This window comes from Prunus mume, linkage group LG5 (genome assembly GCF_029339155.1).
Source record: "Prunus mume cultivar Tortuosa linkage group LG5, ASM2933915v1, whole genome shotgun sequence".
Classification (NCBI taxonomy): Eukaryota; Viridiplantae; Streptophyta; class Magnoliopsida; order Rosales; family Rosaceae; genus Prunus; species Prunus mume.
The window spans coordinates 27598965-27623515 of record NC_142702.1 but is presented as its reverse complement, the minus strand read 5'-3'; the positions used below and the strand labels follow the sequence as shown (position 1 = coordinate 27623515).

The window sequence follows — 24551 nt, the reverse complement described above, 5'->3', positions numbered from 1 at the left end:
TAAATCATCTCTTGTGGAAAGTAAGTTACTTGATAGGAAAGATATCTTCTTGTGAAGATTTTCTAGCAAACACTATTTTGTCATTTCCAAGGCACCGTTAGCTATAAGTCATTTTCTTGGCATGCAAGCCAGCCTTAAATAAGCTTATCGCTAGATGCTAATTAAAGAAGAAAAGAACAAACTAGAGTCTAATATGTCTTAACTACATTGACACCAGTATTTATCTGAACAAATCTAAATTAATTCAGTCATAATTATCGAGCTTAAAAAAGATAATCGAGTGTGCACATTCTTGTGTTTCAATTTCACCACACCACCTTTTTCCTTGGTGATTTACCACACCAAATCTTGTTTCCAATTTTCCCACGTGATTTGATTTTGCGTAACTAGGAAGTCTATCAACTATAAACAAATCCTGGGCGTCCAATTGGTTGAATCTCTGAGTCCCAACGACTCGAGGCAACCAGGTAAGCTTTTACTGGCTGTACAAAATCACAGGGAGACTTGAATTGAAAATCCAGATTAGCTGTCCTGATTAGAGTTTTGAATATTTTGATCTCCCAAATTAGAGAGCTAAAATTGGATTTTGACCAGCATCAACAAAAAAGCTGGAAAAAGGTGCTCTTCTTTTTTACTTTTTATTTTTTATTTTTGGGTAAAAAGATAAAATTAGTAGCTAGGACCAGGGACGCGTACCGACTTTCCAGAGAGACGCATTGTATCATCGCGTAAGACCAGCTTCACGCAGAACTGCATACTACTGCCACGTGGAAGTCGCCCATTGCAGTAAAAAAGCATCAAAGAAGTTTCAATTCTAATCCAACGGCTTACAATCATGTTGACTCACCACTGAACCAATCCCAACCTTTCAATGACTTTCCCAAAATCCAATTAGTAAAAAGATTTATATTTTTTCAGTGAGCTTAGTGGTGAAGGGAAAAAAAGGAGAAAATGTTACACAAACTTGGGGTACGTGTGTTTGATTGTTATAGACTTATTATAGAAAAGGAAACTAAAAGCCCCATAAATACTCCAACACCTTCCCTTGCACGAAACAGAAAAATTAAGGTTAATTCTTCTCTTCTTTCTTCTATCCCTAACAAATTAATCCACAAATCAATATATCAAGCAAAACCCATCATCTTCCATCTTCATATAGTTTTCCTTTAAAAGATTTGTGTTGATCAGAGATTAAAGCGAAAAGGGTTGTTATATAACCAAACATGGTGAAGGAATCAATGAGAAAGTGTTCGCATTGCGGGCACAACGGGCATAACTCTAGGACGTGCAACAGCAATGGCCATGGCCATGGACAAAATAAAGGGGTTTGCTTGAAGCTTTTCGGCGTAAACATTATGGAGAAAGAAGATGATTCGATGAAGAAGAGTTACAGCATGGGCAATCTGCAGGCGGCAGGCAATGCAGACCACAACAACAACGTTGTTACAATTGATCACGATGCCGGCTATCTCTCCGATGGTCTCATTCACAACAAGAGACACAAAGCCGCCCATGAGAGAAAAAAAGGTACATACAATAAATATTTAATAACCAATTTGTTATATCAATTTTCAAGTGATTAATTTGTGCGTCTAGGCTTTCTTCTTGTTTCTGTTTGATGAATTGTGTCATGTGTTGGAGAATGCACGTTTCTTTCGATGTTTGTTTCTTTGTATAAGCTTTGTTATAAACTTTTGTTCAAAATAAAAGTACTTTGTAAAATCTTGCAGTTGTTAATTAAATTAATACTGCAGCAGATGACATAACGATGCTCTTCAAATTGGTTTTCAGAGCTTATGATAACTAAGTGAAATTTTAAACCAATCCATAATGAAGTAGAATCATTAATGAGCCTTGCTAATGGGTGCTAATGAACTTCTTAATTAACATTGATGGCTACAAAACATATAAGAGCTTTGCATATAGATTCTTCTTCAGGTTTGGTTTTGGCTGAATTTGAATAAATATATGTCCTCAGGGAGGCCGTGGACCGAGGAAGAGCACCGGGTGTTTCTAGCTGGTTTGAAGAAGCTTGGGAAAGGAGATTGGAGAGGAATAGCAAGAAATTTTGTCACCACCAGAACCCCAACTCAGGTTGCTAGTCATGCACAAAAATATTTCCTCAGGCAGGCTACATATGACAAGAGAAAACGCAGATCAAGCCTCTTTGACATGCAATTTAAAGAACTCTCTGTAATTCTCTCTCTCTCTCCCTATTTCTCACAGATCAATCCTCTATGCATTTTCATTTTGGTTTCAAGTTCTAAACATCTTAATTAGTTAATATAAATGACTTATACTAGATGGACCTGCAGGATCAGGGTCATCAAGATTCTCCAATTTCACCAACAAGAACAGCTACAGAAACTTCATCAGAGGTAAGCCCATCAATTGTGTCATCAAAGCTCATTTCAAGATGAGGCTAGAACCTATTTGTAATGGCTGCTTGTGGTGCAGGGTAGCAGCTCTAAAGTTCTGCCACAGAAGATTAATACAGCTAATAGCTCACCACCAAAGGTAAATCCACCAGCTTATATATCGTTAACCTTAAGAACATTAACTTATAAACATGATCTACATTAATGACTTTTAATAATCTTACAGGCAAGCGTTCCGTCTCAGATTCTAAACCGATTTCCACATCTATGTTTGGATAGCCCCCCAGCTGCTCCAGTGTCTCCACCTTGCAATGTTCCAAATTACCCTGCCGTCCCATACATGGTAATTCATGAACATTCTTTTTCCCATTTTGAAGGGAACTGTTCTGAATAATAGCTTTCAAATTGTAAAGAAAAGTTATGTGATTTTAGTTGCTGTTTCTTATGGCTATGTGTTGTTTGCTTCCATTTGAAGTTGTAGTGCCAGAATCATTTATGATGATGATTTTGCTAATGTTTGAACAGATGGGAATTCTGAAAATGTCCCATACGCCCCAATGATGCACTTTGCCAGACCAAGCTACCACTATATGATCAAAACACATGGTAACTTTGCTACTTGTGCACCTGTTATTTCTCACCCTTCTGGAATTCCATCACCAAGGTCTCTTCCAAGCAGTCCATCTATGGCCGGTCGTATCGGTATGAGTTCACCGGCTGAAAAAGATGCTCTAGAGCTTAAAATTGGGCAGCCTCAACCTTCTCAAGGAGCCAATTTGTCTTCCCCTACTTCTGGTGCCATCAGAGTGACATAGAAAATGATATATGATTCTTTTTGCAATTTTGATTTTTCAAGCTGAGAGGTAGAAGTATCACGAGAATAATCAATTAAGTCGGTTCATTTTCATGGAAGAGGTGTACAATTGTATAATGCGGATGAAGTTTTCCAAGTGTCCCACAGTTTATGGTAAAATGAGATAGATAGCTTGATTGATGCATTACATAACAAGCATGGCTGGGCTGGCTTGTGTGTATCCTGCTGAATTGTTCTGTATAATGTTTGGGACAATGCTACAATTCAACTTTTTTTTCCTTTCCAACTTCTCGACTTTTTTTTCCTCCACTTTTCCTTCTTTAACTTACATTTACGAAAGCGCTTTCTACCAAGGTTTTCTTTTTTGGTGTGTTCAAAAGGGGAATGGAGTTTCATTCTACCAAGGTTAACTCGATGGAATACTAGCTTTACCAGCTTATGGTGTGTCAATCGGATTTGAACCGAGAAATACCACTAAATTAAAAGTTCGTTAGTGAAAACAAATTTATTTATGATAAATTGATAATTTGAAAGAAAGAGCCAGCTTATGAAATAGATAGAGGGAACAAAATTGTCCTATGGACTGGTCTATGCTCCGATCCAGTAATTTAATCCCAACGCATGGTTAAAGAGCTAATTTGGTTCACTGTAGAGACATTGAGGACAAATAGCATCTGCAGCAGTCGACTATTTCAGGATTCTATAACAAATTGGCCACTTACCATATAATAACATTTGAAACGTACAAATTTCCTTTAAGCATCCACATGAAACAATTTAGCAAGTCACTTTAAACAGAAGAAAACAGAGAAATAAAAAATGTAGCTGAGTAGCGGACATCATTTGTACATACCAGTTAAAAGACTAAAAAGAATGGAATTTGTTTTGTTTGTCACTTTATAAAACGTACTGACGAGCAAAGTCATTATATATGGTTTCACAAGGCACGAATGGTCCCCTACAGCTTAGACAAGAATGAAGTGAAGCCTTCTCCTACGTGCATGCACTCATGCCACAGAAGACGAGCAATAGAATCGACTAAGAGGAGCAGCAGCCAGATTTCTGGTTGACAGGTTGTCCTCGGATCTGCACTGTCGGTGGCCTTGCATTGTTCATTGGTTGACTTGCCATCCTGCATTGGGTCATGAAAGAAATGAGTGAACTACTGAAGAGGCCAAATTATAAACTTGCAAAGCTGGAGAGCTTTAGAACAAAAATGCACCCTTTCTTTTTTAGAAGAATAGTATCAGAATTTACTTCAACACAAAGATGCAGCAAACCTAAGCATGACTATTTTTCAAAAGAATCCTGTCCCTCATTCAACCTTTTCTCTTATTACATTACTAGGGTAAAGAAAACACACAACATATACAAAAGTACCTATTCTTGATTTCAGTAGCCATTGCCATGAAAGCTTGCTCCACATTAGTAGCATTTTTTGCACTAGTCTCCATGAAAGGGATCCCAATCTCATCCGCAAACGCCTTTTAACAAACCAATGATGATAGGGAAGAGTCATTATCTAAATATTGAATACTTCAACAGACAAAAAATATGGTAGCAGGAACTAAGGGAAGGTTTTTTTTCACCTTAGCTGTTTCATAAGACACAACTTTGTTAGCAGTGAGGTCAGCCTTGTTGCCAACAAGAAGCTTGTTTACATTCTCACTAGCATAACGATCAATTTCATTTAACCACTGCTTAACATTGTTAAAGCTCTCTTGGTCTGTCACATCATAAACTATCTGCCACATGCACCAACATTAATAAATAGAATCCACATTACAAGACTTCAAGGAAAAACTATGACCACAATAATGAAACAAAAAGTAAAAACTTACTATAATTCCATGTGCACCACGGTAGTAGCTACTAGTAATTGTCCTAAAACGTTCTTGTCCAGCAGTGTCCCACTACATTTCCAGGAGGAAAAAGGAAAAAGGAAAATATGACAGATAAGTCTTTATAGCTCATTGACTAAATAACATTTCATATGTGCTACAAGAATATTGTGAACATGTACTAGAACTAAATTTAAGCCTAATGATGAGACCCTACGTGTTCCATTGACACAGTACGGCTTTCTTCATAACCGAGGTCAACCAACCAAATGCAAACACGCCGCAAAAAACCTCACTGAATAAGAACTTCTACTAAAGTAGTTGAATGTGTTACATCAGACAGTTGCAAAATAAGCACGTGAAGAAAGAAAAAGGGAAAAGAAAAAATGAACCAACAACACTTTGGCATCAACAGTTCAGATACGTAAGCAATAGGTATTCCTCAACTACTGAATGGCTTTAATGCCCATGCACTACCATGTTTGAGAGAGAGAGAGAGGCTCACAATTTGAAGTTTAATGGTCTTCCCATCCTGCTCGACTGTGCGAATTTTCTACAGTTAAAGAACAAGAAAAGTAATTAGGAGTCATACTTTCTATAACACCACTTTGACCCAGAAAATAGAGCTTACAAAATCAACTCCGATTGTGCTAATATAGCTGTCCAGATATGAATCATCCTGTATCATACAGAGATAAAATAGTCAGCCCTGAGGAATTGTACGAGCAATCAATATAAATAATATTTCCATGGGAGACAACATAAACACCTGCCTAAGATGAAACATCAGATAATAGGTATTACACAACAAAAACGAATCATGCATATGTTATTTAATTGCATTCGTCGATTTGAAGTAAATCAATACTCGATTTTTTTAATTTTTTAGATAAGGAATCAGCATTTTTAAAGGATAGAAATTACAAGTTTCTCTTCTAAAAACTTCTGTTTATTTTCACTTGGTTCCTTGAAGCCTTTCTTATCATTTACATCAATGAATTTCCCATTTTTGAATTACACATAAACATCGAAGAGCAAAATAACTGCTAGATTCCCCAAATATCTAACTTTAGTATAAAGCAAAACATTGTATTTCCTTTCGGCAAGAAACAATCGCATGAGCACAGTAAGGAATTATCAGAACAGTAAAGACTAATCAGTTAACTATAATGGGAGAGGCAAGTAATGGACACAATGAATCGGACAAAAAAATCCAATACAAACTTTAACACGCACTACAATTTCCATATACGAATAAAGGACTAAGTGATCAAAGCATCAACAACTTACAGCAAACCTCAGAAGAAGACATGATTTGCCGACCCCAGAGTCTCCAATCAGTAAAAGTTTAAACAAGTAATCACTGCAGAAGAGAACATTTGAACATAATCATTCATTTGCAATACTTTAAATCTGAATTCAACAGGTTTAGTAGCAAACTAAAACTCAACGTATTTGGTTGAGCCAAAAATTACATTACATTTAGCAAATTGCATTGACTAAGCCCAAGAACTAACTGAACATCAAGATCTCAAACCAAAGTTTAGTTGACCCATTAACCTCAAGAACACGATCCAAGCTAAAATTTATGATATCAAAATAAATGAATTATGCTGCTGTCGGTTTCAGTGATCACAATTAAAGTATAAGGCACAGGAACTGAAAGTAACTGGAAATCTATCTTATTGGGTTTCAATTTCTTCAGTTTCTTATGTCAACAAACAGAATTTCAACAAAATTGATAATTTTTTTTTAAAAAGGAAACACAAATTGACCACACACCCGGTACAATTTAGCCCTAAATCATCACGGATCTAAAGAATAATTGTTGTGAGGACCAAAAAAAAAAAAAAAGCTTTAGGAGAATCCAAAGGAAAACAGCAGGAAAAATACCCACTTTTATTTTTGAATTTATTTATTTATGGTTCAGATGCAAAGAGGGGCAAAAGTTATGGGCAACAAAGGGGAAAGGGAAAAGAGATCGGAGGCTTACTATTCAGGATTCATGACTGTGACTGCGAGTGGTTGATCTACGAAGAACTCGACCGGGATTGGACCGGTCCAGCCAGAACACAATCTAGACCAGCTTAGATTCTCTGGAGGGAAAGCTTTAGAGAAGGCAAGTGGAAGAGAAGAGAGAGAGAGAGAGAGAGAGAGAACAAAAAGAAGAACTGGAAAAACAACTGGTATGACGAAGCGATGATGAAACCGAAAAGTTCGGATTATATAAAGGTAAAACGTTTCTAATGAAAAACACGAAAAAATTTGGAGCCAAATAACGCTTTTACCGTTTTACATTTGGGCCTGCAGCTGGATATGGGCCAGGATCCTCTCCTCGGCCTGTTAAGTGTAATATTGTCAATCAGCATGAGGCCCAAATGCATTCGCGATCTGACCCCAAAAAAAAAAAAAAAAAAATCTTTAAATGTAATCGGTTGTATATGAATACGAACCCTATTAAGTTTATGATGTGAATTTTTTTTTTTGGTTGGAGCAGATGCTTCTATATCACGCGATTATTTACAATCACTGATGAGGCATATTATTTTGTGTGATGAAAATAAAAAACTAAGAGCTAAGTCTTAAATCTTAAGTTTTGAAATAGCGACCATACCCTTAAAAGTAATTAATGATGTTGGGATTAAAAAAATTTATAGAAAAAAAATTACAAGAAGAACATAAGAAATGACTGCCGCAGTTTAGGCTAGAAAGTTTTGCTGAACCGAAAATAAGAACAATTACTATCTAATTCAATTAATGTGTTATGTTGTTGGTGAATAAAATGAGTGGAGTACTTTCATAATCTTAAGATTTTGAACAATTTTTCCTGTATACTTTCCAGCTTACCATACTTCTCTGAATTTTTACTCTTCTTATTTGTAAAGATGTTTAGATATTATTACTATATTATGTAGCATGTGTGGTTAATTATTTTTCATTGCATAAACCTATTGCTCGGTCTATTGGGGGCATTAGTTGGATTGGCTCAGACATTTAGTGTGCTTCCAAGCGTGTGTGTGAGTTTCCTCCCTACCCCCTCCTAACTTTGAACCAAAAAAGGCGGGGGGCCAAAATTATACAAATAATATTCTTCAAGACCAGGAGGTGACCTTTTATACACAAATGGTTAAGGCAGTGAGCCCACCCCCTTGCATATAATTTCAAATCCCCTTTTCTTCGTAGATTAGATCAATTTAAACTATCACTTGTATTTAAAAAAATAGCACATGGGAGGTTAATTTAAGAGTGAACCAAAAATGGCTCCAAAATACATCCAAATAATGTACATTATACCAAAACACCAGTACAATGAGAGCGGTATTAGCACTTGAGGAGAACAATACATATAGGAGGAAAATATATAAACCACAAGTGTTTTTTTTCTTTCCTAATTTATTAATTTTAATTCTCCCAACGTCCACAGAAATTTAAGCCATCACACATGCATCGATGATCATCTAAATCTAATTCACTTTAATTTATGTTTGATTTGCTTTGTTGTTGTTGATATTGTCGTCGTTGTTTGATCCAAGTCCAGTCCCAAGTCCAGAATGGGCAGACCGCCTGTTTGAGTCCCGTCACTATCATTCTCAATCTCCCCCTCTAACGTCAGTCCTTCAATTCTTGCTGCTATTGGATCCGTTTTAATCCTCACGTCAATCTCTGCGCATTACATATACACCAACAACATATATATATATATTAATGCGAATTTATAAACAATCTATATCATCTTATACTACATCGTGGTCTAAAATAGTACAAATGATTTTTATTTATTTTATTAATTACCTGGATTTGAGAAGAACCAAAGAACAAAGGCGCATAGAAGAAGCACAATGGGGATGACATGCACGGCATTCTCAGCAAACTTAACACGAGACCTTTCCTTCTTGGCCAACTCCGCTATGGGATCGTACACCGGCAGCTGATCACCGCCTTGATCAAACGACACTGACACCCGTAGCCCCGACGGTCCCTTCCCCGCTGACGGAGAGGAGTTTGGGTGCATGAAGTACTCATCCGCCCGGCTCCAGCTTGCCGATCTGTGCATCTCCTAATTTTCTTGGAATATTAGTGTGTATTAAATTAAATTATTTTATTATTTATAGCTAGTACGTGACAATTAAGAGCTTGAATTGATGTATATCGGTAATGAGAATGATGATCAGAAATGAGTGAAGGAAGCATACAATATTGAGCAAGGGGGTTTGAAAGGTTGTGTATGTGTTTGTTGGATGTTGATAGGAGTATAAAGTGTGAAGTGAGAGAGAGAGAGAGAGAGAGAGAGAGAGAGAGAGAGAGAGAGCAAAAGAAATACCGAGGTCAAGGAAAACGGCTAAGATTTTGGATCAGAACTAGTTTTTTGGATCATTATTTTGACTCTGCAATAAATATTCTCATGTCCTTTCTATTAATTCCACATGCACATCCATTCCACATAGATATGGTGGTAACCTGGACCTTGTAGCAGTAACCATTTGGATATATGCTCCCTCAATTTCAGCTCCTCTTTATACCCAATTTAGATGTAGGATCAGTTAAGTATGTCAAATTTTGCAGCATCGTAAATACCGATACTTTATATCACTAATCTTAATCTAAGCTGATTAACTGTAACGAAGCCTAACCCAAAAAATAAAGGTTAATAAGGTGCAACACTGTTTAAAAAGATGGTATGTGGTAAAAAAGTTGAGGCTCAAACGCCTCCGAAAAAATCCTAAACACGCCTTGTCGGGCTAATACACACATGATACAAAGAAAGAAAATTAAACAACATAATATCATAGCCAAATTCTAAGCCAGCAAATAGTGGCACTATTAAGCTCACTTTGCCCTTCAGTCTGCTACCCTTCTCCGATATAATTAGAGACTCTTAATTTGGTCCCAAAAAAAACTAAGAAGTACTCTTTTCCAAAAACTGAGAAAATAACTAAAATCAACAAACAAAAAAGAGCACTCACTATAGAGCTAGATTACGGCTTGAAATTGTTATTTTTCTATATTTTGAGTGTGTTAATGAAGCTCTTCCCCTCTGCTAGATCATTGGTGGAGAGAAAATTCAGAAAATCTTTGAAGCTGCTCTCTTTGTACCTCCCAGGATGCTCCTCATCCACGAGCTCTTTGGCAGTCCCCATCTTCTCATCCAATCCCAAACTATGCAGACTTGCAATGGAGATTCTTGTCCTCTCACGGTTCAATGTGGTCCTGTGCACAACGCTCTTGTACAACCCATTGCTTAGCACCTCAAAATGGTCACCCACATGGACTTGTAGGGCACCATGAAGTTGGGGGACTTGTTTCCAGGTTCCTTCCTCAGCGTGCATGATTTCGAGCCCCGGACAGCTCTGAAGGACAATGGTTAAGCAGCTATAGTCTGAATGAGGAGGCAACCCTAGTGCAATTTCAGGATTTGGGCATGGTGGGTAACAGTTGACTGTAATGACTTGCAACCCATCTTCCAGTTTGTTGCTCATGTAGGTTGGGCCTATCCCCAAGCTCTCAGTGATGGCTTCTGTTATCTCCAAGCTTAGTTTCTTCACTTCTTTGCAATACTTTCCCATGGTTTCCCTAGAGATATTCATGTACTAATCAATTAAGATTTGTGATGAGAACAAATTACTAATTAATAAAAAATGAACTTGTGCAACAATGTTAATAACTGAGGCAGTCAAGTATATGCCAACTCTTTTACAATAACTGATCACGTGATAAAGTAGCTATGAGAACTTAAAAGACACATCCTCCCAGAAATTTCTCTAGATGATCCTAGATTCATATGAATAAAGCATTCAAATATTGAAAGTCAATTGATGACGCATGGGGAAAAGAACAAATTGAGTACAAAGATGAAAGCTACATTAGAAATGATTAACTGTTCCTGTTTACCATGCTTGTCAGCGCTAGACTATGCTCCATGACGGTTGATATTTATGAGGATCATTGGATATATATGTATAGCTAGTGAGTGACCATGTTTTATTGAAATATTTTAATGTGAGGCCTCCAGATTGCCAAAAGTCAAGAGCGGCAACTGCCCAAGGATTTACATAAAGTACGACAAAATAAGACAAGGCAACAATTTAGCCGAAGACCATGCTCTTAAATCAGATGTATGGTTAGTTATATAGTCGGCTACGTACTTATGTTTATTTTAATTTTCTCTTCTTTTTTTTTGGGTTTTGTTTTGTTTTGTTTCTTTTGGAAATACAAAGAAAATATAAGAGATTAAAATATAAGTGTATATACCTATAGTTAGATGGATTGTTAGGCCAGGTATTGATCCAGTCTGCCAAGGGGTGAGCATAATGCTTGAGAAACACCCTCCAAAATTGAATCTTATCAGTTCCATCCTTGAAGCTTGTCCCATACCTCACTGGCTTGTGAACATCATTAGACATGAACTTGGCCTTCTCAGAACCTGGCAACTTGAAAAATTCTGAGGCCGAAGCAAGAGCCTCATCTAACACCGATTGACAGATTCCATGGTTGACAATCTGTTTGCATGTTATATATATATATGCATGGTTAGGTTATGAATGGAACATGAAGATCATCTAACCAAAAGAAAATTATAGAGATTAAGCTTACTTGAAAGAATCCTAGTTGACGACAAGCTGTTCTGATTTCCTGGATAACTATTGCTCGTTCATGAGAACCTTGTTTCAATTTGCCAAAATCAATAATGGGGACATTGGCAACGTCTGGAGTCAAACTTGGACGATGTGAAGTTGGAATTACATAGCACCCGGGTACATATGACAAGCCCCTCTCTTGTGCACTCTTCCCGGTTGAAAATGAGCTTGAACAACTTTTATCATCATCCATAAAGTTGCCTCAGCTAGCTAGCAAACTATAGAATTCAAACAGAAGCGGAGAATGAAAAGGTTCATATCTTGTAACACACATGGGGAACAAGGTAATGGTTTGATGCAAAAAAATGTGTAAGGAGGGAGGGGTTTTTATATAGAAAAGTTTTAATACTAGCTGCACTTTGTATATGGGCCTTTGGATTTGTCATAAATCTAGCTAGCTGAAATCTTTGTGCCACAAAACTATCAAATCAAAAGCAGGTCCAAAAGCACTTTCTTAATGTTTAATTAATTGCTTTTTCATGTAAATCTAGAGAGTTCCATGGGGCTACAAAACAAAGGAAATAAACTAGACATTTGTCATATGTGAAGAATAAATGTTGGGGAAATTGGAAACTGCTGAGGAAACTAGTTAAAGTATGAATTTGGCAGATAGTGGAAAATGAATCAGGTCAAATCCTCCTTGTATTTGGCCATGCAGCTGGGCGAGCTCCATCCACTTGTCCCTCAATTTCAGGTTCATAGTTTTTTTTAAAAACTATTCAGGTTTTGGTGCCGCTGTTTTTGCTTGTACAACTGTAATGTAATACCAAGATTTCAATGCCACAGGCCTTTTCCCCCATTAAATTCTGCTAGACTTGACTGGATAAGAACAGAAAAGGAGAACATATACAACCACATTCCCCCATTAGTACTATGTAATGATCTGTCTTAACCTTAATTTTGAGAAAAAAAGGAAGTATAGGATTGTACTAATGGAATATATGTAATAGATTCCTGTCTTAACCTTATATGTGTTTTATTCCTTGCTGCTAGCAATAGCTTGGCTTCACACCTGAGCTAGCTAGATTTCTTCTCGCTTCTAAAGAAATCCTGCACAACAGCAGTTCATCATTGAATGCAATCCTTAATTGGAAATACGTACAGAACAAGGATGTATAATTGGAAAATACTTGAATTTTTCTGAGTATTTTAAACGTGTACAAAACATAGATGTACAATTGGAAAATACATACATACATGTATAATAAACATTAACCGTGTAAGTGCTAAATTCTTTATACAAGTAATAACTTTGGGAAAGTAAAAAATTAAAAAGGAACAATAGAGACTCGGATAATGGCCTAATAGTAATGGTTAATGCTATAAACTACTCTTATCGATAAACAAAAATCGGGGAAAATTTAAAAGAAAAAAAGGATACCAGTATATCTATATATATACATAGAGAGAGAGAGAGTATATAGCCGGTTGGCTATACTTATTATAAAAATTAAACCAAAAACCCCGTAAAGTCTCTCGGCTATACTAATTTTCTAAAAACAAAAAAATTCGCGATAGCTGATTAATGAAAAAGCAAAACAGAGCAGCGCAAAAAAAGAGTACAGCCGTGCGGCTATACTGTTATTTAAAGAATAAAAACCCGCAAAGACTAGTTGCCCAAGTGTCAAAACCGTATGGCCGCACGGCTATACTGTTTAATAATAATAAAACCGAGTATAGCCGCGCGGCTATACGATTTATTTTTTGTTTTTAAAAAAAGAAGGGTCTAGCCATTAGGTGTCCGCGTGTCAAAATAAGTATAGCCGCACGGCTATACGATTTTAAAAAATTGAAAGATCAATTATAGCCGGACGGCTGTACCATTTACGAAAAAACAAAACAGAGTCGTAGGCCCGTTCGACGGTTTGATGTGATCGAACGAGAGAGAAGAAAGAGATGAGATCGACGGCAGGAGAAAAAGCTAGGGTTTCTCAGTCCTCGCTCGCTCCTCTCAAATGGCAACAAGCAAGGGAGTTTGGGAGTGATGGGAGCTCACACACTTTCAACTCTGATCCCATTTTACCACAACCCCACCAATTCCTTGCCGTTTTTTTTGTCTGGTAAGCCTTTCAATTCTCATTTTCCCATTTCGATTATTTGGATTTAGACGGATCTTATGGCATATAAATAGCGAGAATTTCATAAACCAAAAGAAAATTTTGATTCTGACATATTGGGATAGTTGGAACTCGGAAGGCATCAATCAGTAGATTTGAAAGATAAAAACTTTAATCTTCTAGCAAAATATAACCCAACCATTGATTACACATGTTTGGAATTTGAAGCAGCCGGAAAAACCAATTCTCACAATGATAGAAATCAGAGAAAAATATTCTGTTTCTTTATGGATAAACATGGTTGTGAGAGAAGAATATGTAGGAAAGTAAGTTTTCAAGCATTGGATATGGCATTTTATTTTCTTGGTAAAGTCTTTCCATAGCTTAGTTTTGAAACCTGGTATCAAATATACGGTATTCCCTCCTCCTGCTTCCCTCTTCTCTCTATTTTACATTATGATTTGGATCAGGTAATTAAGAGTCATGAAGACCGTTGACCTCTTTGGGTCAATGATGTGCCTTCCACATAGTTAGCTTGATTTTTTATTGTTCCAATACTTAGTTGGATTTTATTGTACTGAGTGTTTGAGGTTGAGGATGTTCACAGGATTTTAGAGGACATCTTGTTCATCCCCTTTCTAACTCTTTTATCATTAATAAAATCCATATTTGTTACCAAAAAGAAAAAGAAAAAGAAAAAAGGGGCTTACTTTGAGGTTACTACGTGCACCCTCACTCAACATTGACCGAAAGGCAGGCATATGCACTCATATGACTTAACTTACGATCATATTGTTGCATAATTGTGGATTTATTTTTCTGTCATTAGGCAGATAGTGGTCATCACTGCAATGGATGTAGTTTTTGCTGGGCTAATGGAATATAGAATAGCGTTAGTTTGTATGTCTCACTCTTTTACATCATTTGCTTTGTACCACTGGGAAAATAGGATTGCAACTCCAAATTACTAAACTTGATTCAAATAGGATTGCGACTCTTAACATGCAATTCACCACACTAGCTTATTATTTTATTTTGTCCCAACAAGGAAAGTTCAGACATACCGTCTTTTGATCATCGATGACTCATAGACAGTTAGGATTTTGGCCTCTAAATGATTTAGTTGTCATTACTCTGTTGTTCTTTCCATAATAACCTCTGGTTCTTATTTCTTCAAAATTATGATCACTATACAGATTATGATGAAGGCTTGAATATTTGACTGAGTAGGGGAAGAAAAAATTCTTACGCAAGTTCAAGTATCATTTAGTGCATATCTCACCACTACCCTCGATGGATCAAAGCAAGATGTCAGGTCCCCTGATCAACATTGAGGTATCAGTTCTGTTTTGTGGTTAATTTTATTATCATTAGTTTCAAGTAACTTTCAGATGTCAGTGTGGGACAAAACTATTTTTCTGTATAATGTGTTGTTAGTGTACTTACTATTACCTGAACAAGGCTCGACGAGTGAGCTATTGTGCATGTGAACACTGATCACATAGGTGCACAGGCACAAACATAATTTATCTTTCGTATCGTTTAGGGGTTTTTACAATCCTATTGCTGTTTTATCAATGAACCCTTGACTAGCATTTTGGTTCAATGTTGTCACATAACAGAGTCTTGGGGACAAAATTGAGGTGCTCTTGTCTGAAAATATACTCAGTAAAGTTTCCGTTGATTGTTATTTCAAACTGGCCTTTCAACATCTTCGCCAAAATGGGCAACTCCATGTGTAAATTATATATAGCAATTTGCCTTTCAATCTGGTATATTTGATATGGGCCTCACATTCATGTCTAAATTTTGTACATGGTTGTATTACTCATTGGCTTACAGTTAAATGTGATAGCAAAAGGATTTTCTAATTTCAATGTATAATGTTTGTTGTGAACTTTAGGTCAATTAATGCCTGGATGCAATTCATAGCATATGGATTCAGGAAGATGCACAGGGGATGTTCAAAGATAGCAGTCTTCAGGATTACACTTTATAATCCACAGCTTCAGCTCCTACTTTAACGGTTGCGGTGTATTTGAGAGACCATTTCAAAGGACAGAGAAAAGGTAGGCAGTCGCTAGCAAGTTAGTAGAGAAAAAGGATCGACTTCAGAATGGGTGGAGTTATAAAATTGCACTGAAATTTTTTTCTTATCCCATCTAGTTTGTTGAATTGATTGGGGCATTTCCATGCATCAAGTAAATATTTTGGACGAGAGTTTATGAACTGTTTTCATGTAATATGTGTACATACATATAAAGATATTGAAAAGAAGGTTTTTATGTTGCTTTTTTATTTTTCAGCTCCCAATATTGCAGAGTATTAAGGGGAAGGTAAAGATTAAAATTTTGGGTAACTATTGCTCGTTCATGAAAGAACCTCGTTCCTTGTTTTAGTTTGCCAAAATCAATAGTGGGCACATTGGTGGCGTCTGGTTCAAACTTGGAAACTATAGAATTCAAACTAAAGCAGAGAATGAAAAAGGTTCAAATCTTAATTTTTGATACAGCTTTTCTCAAAAGAGATTGTGCTTTTGTTTGAACTTTGTGCTGGGATAGGATGCAACCAATAAAAGATAGTTTCCCTCTTTTGCATTCTCATGGGAATTGGGAAACGGAACTTGTGGATCATAACTTTCTTCCCCTGTATGCACATGCACTGGAATATGGGAACCAGCAATTTCTCATGTTGGGCGCTTCAGTTGCAAATCAGATTATTGAGGGTCCCCAGTTAATGTATGAATCCGTGCATTCATGGATTGTTGGAACAAAAAAGAGTGGTGCATTATTCCATGGTTATTATGAGAGTCAATGGGGGAGAAGAAAAGAAATATTATTTTGACTGTTTTTTCTTATCATTTTGAAGAAAAATCTACAGAAACACTTAATCACATGTGCAATATGGAAGCTGCAAGATTTGTGTTGGGTGCCTGCACAAGCGAACTAATTTCTCATCTTAATTTCTTGTACAAAGCAAACAAGCATATATATTGTTGACAAAGTCAACAAAAAGGAGGTTTGGAGTTGGAGGTGTTTAACTGCTCACCAACTTGCTCTTGAGGAACAACATATGTACTCTGAATTGATCAAGAATGCAAGACATTCTCACAGTTGAAGTTAGGACATCTAATAATAGGAAATCCTCAAACATATAAATCTATAAAATGAAATCCCCCTCTTATGTTTTATCTCATCTTACAGTACATTCTCATTCTCCATTGAAATGGGAAAGCTGCTTCCAGTTCCTGTTTTTGGTCTTGCTGTCCTTGGATTTGCATTGACATGCTCTGCTACAACTCACAATGTGGGGACATCTCTGGCTGGGACATAAGCACTGACCTCAGTACATGGTCCAATGACAAAAAATTTAACGTTGGCGATATTCTATGCAAGTAAAATTTATACTATACATTAATTCTTATTGAATTAAGCAACTTGTTGTCTTTAATTTTTGTTTTGTTTTGTGTTTATTTCTGGTTGCAGGGTTCCAATACTCATCATCTAATAGTTAGTCAAGTGAGCAAAGAAAGCTTTGAGAGTTGCAACACAACCAATGTTGTGAAATCATATACACGGGGAAACAAAACGGTCACGTTGACACATCCTGGAGATTGGTACTTTGTGAGTGATAACAAGCTATAGCCTGCTTGGGAGGGTTTAGAATCATTAATAAAACCACGTATAACCGTGCGGCTATACTATTTAAATGGATAATATTCTAGAAAAGTAAAAAATGAAAAGAGAACAATAGAGACTCGGGTATTAGTCTAATAATAATAGATAATGCCCTAAACTACTCTTATCGATAAACGAAAATTGTGGAAAAAATTTAAAAGGAAAAAAGGATATCAATATATATATATATATATATATATATATAGAGAAAGAGAGAGAGAGTATAGCTGATTGGCTATAATATTTATTAAAAAAATTAAAACATAATATTATTTATGAAATAAAAACAGAGTAGCCACATATCGCCTAGTTGCCCACATGTCTAAAAATCGAGTATATGCGACCAGCTATGCTATTTTTTTTAAAAGAGGGTTTTTTGCACCCACGTGTCAGTATAGCTGCTCGGCTATACTATTTAAATATATTACATTTATAAGATATAGTTGCGCGGCTATAGTATTTAATTACAAAAAAAATTAAGAAAAAAGGACCCTCCTAGGTGAATTAGTTTATACCTTATAAATATTAATTTGCTTGTTTCAGCCACTATATAATACTTCAATATAATATTTTTTAATATATATAATTTTTATTCAATAGTATGTGAGAATTATTTGTATATAATACCTTAATTTTGTGTGTCTTATTTTTGTAAAAAATATGTGTATTAAACATAAGAAATACGTAAGTACATATACAATATGAGTATTTTACATTTATTTTTTTTTAAAGTGAATTTTTTCGAGTCTTTAAGACGTGTATGTAACACGATATATGTATAGGGTCTTTTTGTTCCAAAGTGACGAATGGGCTTGGCTGCCAGTAAGAGGAAAACGAACAAAATTCCCCAAGTGCTCTGAGTTCGAGAGCCCGGCTCCCAAAAGAGTTTTTGAAGAGTTTGATGAAACTTTAGAAAAACACTCTTAGGTTCTTTTCACCAATAGCCAAATAAACATAATAAATTGATGAGTGACTTGGCTTGAGGAGCTTGTGGCATGGGAGCTAAGCTTTCACAAGTTTAGCAACTTGAGAGAGAGAGAGAGAGAGAGAGAGAGAGAGAGAGAGAGAGAAAAGCATGTGTAATGACCTGGTCCTAAATAAATTGGTAAGTATTATGTTATTCAGATAAAAGACCATTTTGCCCTAGAATATTTTATTAGGTTTAAAGTTGACTTTTTGACTGGGAAGGAATTTGGGAATTTCGACTGTACCATTGCGTAGAGCACGGTGAGATGAGTCCATAGATACGTAGTGGGCTCGAATCGGAGTTGTAATGAGAGAGATATGATCAAAATAACCTTAGTGGCATAACTATAATTTTGGTGAAAAGGGTTTGATAAAAATCAGATTTCTCTCTCTCTCTCTCTCTCTCTCTCTCTCTCTCTTCCCATGTGCTCTCTTTCCTCGCGACGGCAGCTCCCTCTCTTTCTTCGAATCTCGCTATCGGCCACGGCTGCGGTCGGGACCAGCGCCAAAAGGACCGGCTCAGCCCGCCTTCAAGACTGCCCTTTCCGACATCGCCACCGCCTCAGCAGGAAAACGTGAGTTTTAGGCAAGTTTCGCTCAAAACTTCGCCTGCCCAATCTCTCCTCCGACCGCCATTTTTGGTGATCAAGGTATGGAAATTCATCATTTCTTCATAATCTAGCTGATGGTTGGGTAGGATTGTATCAATTTTGAGCCTAGATTGTCTGATTTTCAAATTGGATTTCGGCCATTTTTGGGATCGCGATTCCGGCCACTTCCGGTCATTTTTCGGGGTATGTCCAAGAACAAAAATGGTTCCAAATAGGGTGTTACGCCTAGGATAAGAGTCTTGAGCTGTGATTTTTGAGTTTTTCCGGCAATGGGTTATCGCTTTGGACACCCATGCGCTGGCGCAAGGCACCGTGTCCCGATGTAATCTCTTGGTCCCCATGAGTGTGTAGGTGTGCTCGGATTCCAATTTGGATATCGTTTGAGTCTTGAACGGATATCGCCTATTGCGCGTCATCCATGTTCGATAGGTTTTGACCGTTGGATTGTTTTAAATTTGTTATAAGTTAATCTGGACATCCATAGGATCGTGTAGGATTTGACGGATCGTAAAACGGAGTCCCGGATACTCCGGAAATGCCAACCCTAGGGCTAGGGTTATAGTAACCGTCCGATTGTGAGCGATCCGACCGTCCGATCTGGACCAAACTTGCAGCACGTGTCCTAAGCCTTGTAGAACACATAGGAACTTTCAGATTGAAGAACGGAGGTCATAGACCCCGTGGGCCTATTTGACCAAGTTTGGGTAGTTTGACCCTTGGTTGACCGTGAGTCTCCCGGGGTTGTTTCACCTTCACAAAAGGATTAAAATGACCGTAGAGACAGGTCTTGATTGTTAGTTGAGTTATGTTGACTATGTGGGATTAGAATATTATTTTATTGTTTTAAATTGGGGGATTAACGTTTGTGGTTGAGGTTTATGCAATATTGGAAATTTATATATATATATATATTGTAAAGATATAAAGATGTTTGATTACACGGTGTAAGTACCATTATGTACCATGAGATGATAGGTCACACGTGGCGTAGGATTTTTCGACATGTTGACAAACCTCATATGTGGCATTGGATGTTCCGGCGTATGGGGAGATTATGTGATTGTTAGGTCCCACGTGGCGTATGATTTTCCGTTGTGAGGACAGACCCCATACGTGACGTTGGATTTTTCGGCGTATGGGGAGATTATGTAATATGAGATGAGAGGTCACACGTGGCGTAGGATTTTCCAGCTTGTTGATGCACCCCATACACGTGGCGTTGGATTTTCCGCGTATGGAGAGATTATGTAATATGAGATGAGAGGTCACACGTGGCGAGGATTTTCCGGTGTGTTGATGCACTTACATACGTGGCGTTGGATTTTCCGGCGTATGTGGAGATTATGTGATTAATAGAAAGAGGTTTGAAAAAGATTGTGTTTGGTGAGTTGTGATTTAAATTAAAAAGGGAATGGAGTAATTCTAGAATGTATGAATTGGTATGGCTGTAATGGTTTGTATGTTATTGGAACTGGGATTTCTGTGGAAAGAACTACGTGTGGCTTGGTCCCTCAAGTAAGGGTAAGTTGGCAGCCTAGGGTAGTGCCTAGGTACAGCCGCAGACTAAACTCTTTTCATGTTGTTTTATCGAGATTGGTTTGGACCTTGTCGTTGGTCCCTGAAATTTGGGTTAAAAATGAGATGCAATCGTGTTAGGAGGTTAAAACTTCGTATGATGGATATTTGGGAAGTAGATGATGGAAATTGCATTTGGCATTTGTAAGTGCGTGTGAGTTTATTTTTGCTTTGTTTAAGGTACTATTTGGCTTAAGGACCTTGTTGCTAACTTGGTTACGAATTATTTGAAGGCCGGAGACCGAGTTTGTGAATTACATGAAATTATCTTGTGCATGCTGCCGATTGGTGATATTAATTGTGAATTTTGTGCAGGTTGAAATTGGGGGAATGTTCAATTTACAGAGGAGACTCTGAAATTTGGTATAAAGTTTTGTGCCCTTATTCCTTTTGAAAAGGAGACTACAGCTTTAGTGAGTGAGCCGGATTGGTGTGATGTCGACCTCCACGATTCATCCAGATTTCAAGAATTTGGGGCGGGTCTCACAAGATGCGTTCTTACAGAGAACAAAGGTTTAAATGGGGCAGAGGAAATTTAAGAAGGTTCTTATCTCAGGGAAAGAAGACAAACAACCGAATAAAAAGATTGGGTGACTTGAGTAAATTCCCAGTTGCTTGACAAAGCTTGGTCAGGCCCTGGATGGATGTCTTACTGGGTAGAGGAAGCTCCCTTTTATAGGCACAAAGAATCCTAATTTTATCTAACCTCATTCTCCCTTTTTCATTGCTTCTTTCCACTCGATCCTATTTGGTGAAATTTTATTATCCAAGGTGCATGGGTAAGGAGCCCTTTGTGATTCCAAGGGTTTTGTATGGCTGGACCTCCTCATGAGGGTGAGGCAACACCTGCTTTCCTTCTTGGTTTTCAAAATTGAGCTTAGAGTGGAAAAGGAGATGGGTAGAGTCTTTTGTCCAATGGGTATTCTTCCTACATTCATGGATTTCCTTCGGTCCCTGCCATGGCTCTTCATTGACCATCTTGGAGTTCTGACAAGGGTGAAACACGATGCCAGATTTGTCACAAGTCACTGGGCTGGGCTTGTATGTACAATATTGAGTTATTAGCATATTATTTCCAGCGTTTAATGGGTTTTGTCAAGGTGCTGGGAATAGCTTATTTAATTTGTGGCATTTTATTGATGTGGGCTTGTCTAAGTGTTATAGCAGACTACTAGATGTCCTCCTAAGGCATTTGGATAACTTTTTTTCCCATCTCTCATGCTAACCCATGTGTTTGGGCCTGAGGAACGGGCTTGAGTTTTAGTGCTCCCAAGTGGCCTAAAACTTTTGTTCCTCGTACCCTCAATGGGCCCTGTGATTGCTTGTTCCCTTCCATGCCATAACCTTCTCAGCAAGCCCCGGGTAATTACATGGCTTGGGTCCACTTAATCTTGTAGCATGACTTGGTATTAGAATGACGTTGTGTGTTTATTTAACATGCTTGTGCTTGGGTTTTATTGTACCGCAATAAGCTATGATCTGGTCAAGTAGTATCGGATAGGTTGGTGAATCGTGAATTTATAAAGCCGGTGCATTTTTGGTCCTTTTGTGCATGCTTGCTTGGCGTGACGCATGGTCCACGACTTATATAGAGGCATCCCACGATTTCTCTTGCATCCCAATTGGGTCCCTTTTGTGATCAATTTATTTGTACTAGGCTAGGAATAAACATGGGCCTAGTCCTTGGATTTTTGGGCCTCAACAATATGTATTATTGAAAAAAGATGGACAAATGATACTTGTTGAACGGGAAATTTTCAGAAAAGCAATCAGCCAGGAATTTGACTTGGGATAGAATTGAAATTTTTGTCCCTGCAATCTTATCAAGAAAATAAAATAAAATAGATGAATTTCAGTGGATATGAAACACCAAGAGATAAGTATCTCAGTTGACAAGTGGTCATCAGCTTGAATTCAAACTCGTCATAATATAGCCTGTATAAGAGGCATGACGCCGAGAAGCAAAAAGGAAGGAAAAAAGAAAGAGGAACGCAGAGAGGAGAACAGCCGCAGGAAAGAAAAGGAGCAGAAAGGAGAACAGCCGCATGAAGGAAAAATTAGCAAGCACACTTCAGAAAGGGAAATAACATTTCAAGGTAAAAGAAATTAGTTTCATGGCACAATTTTCTGGTTTTTTGCTCAAGACTGCAGGTTTCATTCAACGCAAGGGTTCCTAGCTATGATGATTTCTATCATCATAAAAAGGCCCAGGAATCTTTCAAAGGGACAGCTTCGCTCAAGTCTTTCCGAGGATACGTTATGCACCCAGTTTGTTTGATCAATCCACATAGATTCTTGGCTATGATGATTGAAATCATCATAAACAAACTTTTTCCCATGGGTCATCTACCCATGCAAATTTCAATGAGATTAAATTCAAATATCTCAAACACAAATTCTAAATTATTGGGCCACACTTACCCATTAATTTCTAATTTTTCTCATAAGTCATCTACCTATGAAAATCTTCAAATCGTCTCAAAGACACCAATTCTAAATTATTGGGCCACACTTACCCATTAGTTTCTAATTTTTCTCATAGGTCATCTACCTATGAAAATCTTCAAATCGTCTCAAAGACACCAATTCTAAATTATTGGGCCACACTTACCCATTAATTTCTAAATCTTGGAACTACGTCGGTTTGATCTCGTCAAGAGTACGTAGGTAGTCTAACATCCCAATAGACGCAACCGCAACCAAATTTAAATCTCTGGTTTATCTTAACCAAATTTTACCAAAACACTTTCCCAAATGCAATTGTCAATTTTTAGGAAAAATTAATGGGATAATTAAAATTACTCATTATTTTTCTTGGACATTGACAATAACGAAAGTGGTACAAAACCATCCAATTTTTCAGGGGTCATCTATCCATGAAAATTCTAATGAGATTAAATCCAAATCTCTCAAACAGAAATTCTCAATTAGTGGGCCACAGTTACCCATTAATTTTCAATTATTCCCATGGGTCATCTACCTATGAAAATCCCCAAAATGTCCTAAAGACACGAATTCTCAATTAGTGGGCCACACTTACCCATTACTTCCCAAATCCCGAACTACGTTGATTTGATCCCTTTGAAAGGGTATGTAGGCAATCTAGAGATTCAATCTAGGTGCAACCATCCCAAACACAATTCCATATCGAATCCCTGGTTTATTCAGCTAAATTCACTCAAACACTCTTCAATCTAACTAATTCGAATTCCCCCTTTGCGATGAGTCATCTATTCATTGCGAATCCTTGAACTACGAGTGGCTTGATTCCCGCAAGGGATACGTAAGCACTCTGAGGTTGGACTTGGGAGCAGCCGCAAAACCAAACACACACTTTCTGTTTCTTTATGATGGAATCAAAGGGTTTTCCCTTGTAGCAAGGAGATTGTAATTAGGAGACTTGCGTCTCGAATGAGTCGAACCTAAAATAATAAAACCCCATTAATTAATTAGGGGTGGTGAAATTATGTTGGGAGGTTCACACTTTTCCTTCAACAATGCTTGAATACAACTTGAGCTTCGAAGGTAACAAGTTTAAAGAAATAATTCCTCTTCAGCAACTTGTGAAATGAAGATGGTACACCATTCTGCTTCGATTTTTTCTTATGCCTTTTGATGATGAGAATGTACTAAAGGAAATTAAGCTATAGGATACATATCTACTTTTAGTTTCACAAATTTTTTTCCAGGGGTACGTGTTCTGATTAGACAGTAAAAAGAACATCCCTTCAAAGGATCTCAATCATCTGTACTGCACAGATATGCTAATTGAAAGGAAAAAAAGGAGACAAGGCAGTGGATCACACAACAATTTAGTTTCCCAAACCACAACTATAGAGTATCAGGAATGTCTGCATAAAAGGGGAACATCTCTCCATCCAATTCTGTAGCAATTACTTGGATTAATGGCGACTAACAAAAGTGAAGGGCATGAATACTATGGAAAATCAGGAATGTCTGCATAGAAGGGGAACACATCTCTCTATCCAATTCGGTA

At 37.3% G+C, this 24551-nt stretch overlaps 4 protein-coding genes and 1 long non-coding RNA gene across 6 annotated transcripts; 2 read left to right on the top strand and 3 right to left on the bottom strand.

The window, feature by feature from the left end:
• Positions 1-1063: 1063 nt before the first annotated feature.
• LOC148917486 (putative transcription factor At5g61620) lies at positions 1064-3193 on the top strand. Its single transcript, XM_089052454.1, has 6 exons — positions 1064-1527; positions 1979-2193; positions 2304-2378; positions 2458-2517; positions 2605-2761; positions 2904-3193. The coding sequence occupies exons 1-6, from the start codon at positions 1224-1226 to the stop codon at positions 3191-3193; spliced, it is 1101 nt and encodes a 366-aa protein (XP_088908580.1). The 5' UTR covers positions 1064-1223.
• A 697-nt stretch (positions 3194-3890) lies between these two features.
• Positions 3891-7225, bottom strand: LOC148917485 (GTP-binding protein YPTM2-like). Its single transcript, XM_089052631.1, has 8 exons — positions 7027-7225; positions 6324-6396; positions 5665-5712; positions 5539-5586; positions 5034-5105; positions 4782-4937; positions 4573-4676; positions 3891-4324 (listed from the first exon to the last, which is right to left on the bottom strand). Exons 1-8 carry the CDS (start codon positions 7038-7040, stop codon positions 4231-4233), a joined length of 609 nt encoding a protein of 202 aa, XP_088908757.1. The 5' UTR covers positions 7041-7225; the 3' UTR covers positions 3891-4230.
• Positions 7226-8272: 1047 nt separating this feature from the next.
• LOC103333399 (uncharacterized) lies at positions 8273-9284 on the bottom strand. 2 transcript variants are annotated; one of them, XM_008236230.3, is made up of 3 exons: positions 9227-9284; positions 8826-9090; positions 8273-8696 (listed from the first exon to the last, which is right to left on the bottom strand). In XM_008236230.3, the coding sequence occupies exons 2-3, from the start codon at positions 9085-9087 to the stop codon at positions 8503-8505; spliced, it is 456 nt and encodes a 151-aa protein (XP_008234452.1). In that variant the 5' UTR covers positions 9088-9090; positions 9227-9284; the 3' UTR covers positions 8273-8502. The 2 variants fall into 2 exon arrangements, with proteins under 2 accessions (XP_008234452.1, XP_088909146.1); XM_089053020.1 differs by having other exon boundaries at positions 8826-9278.
• Positions 9285-10033: 749 nt separating this feature from the next.
• On the bottom strand, positions 10034-11861 carry LOC103333400 (flavanone 3-dioxygenase 3). The gene is made up of 3 exons (XM_089053455.1): positions 11625-11861; positions 11283-11530; positions 10034-10604 (listed from the first exon to the last, which is right to left on the bottom strand). The coding sequence occupies exons 1-3, from the start codon at positions 11859-11861 to the stop codon at positions 10034-10036; spliced, it is 1056 nt and encodes a 351-aa protein (XP_088909581.1).
• Positions 11862-13537: 1676 nt separating this feature from the next.
• On the top strand, positions 13538-16023 carry LOC103333401 (uncharacterized). The gene is made up of 3 exons (XR_514211.2): positions 13538-13728; positions 14922-15060; positions 15629-16023. It is a non-coding gene; the product is annotated as an uncharacterized LOC103333401 (long non-coding RNA).
• Positions 16024-24551: the final 8528 nt, after the last annotated feature.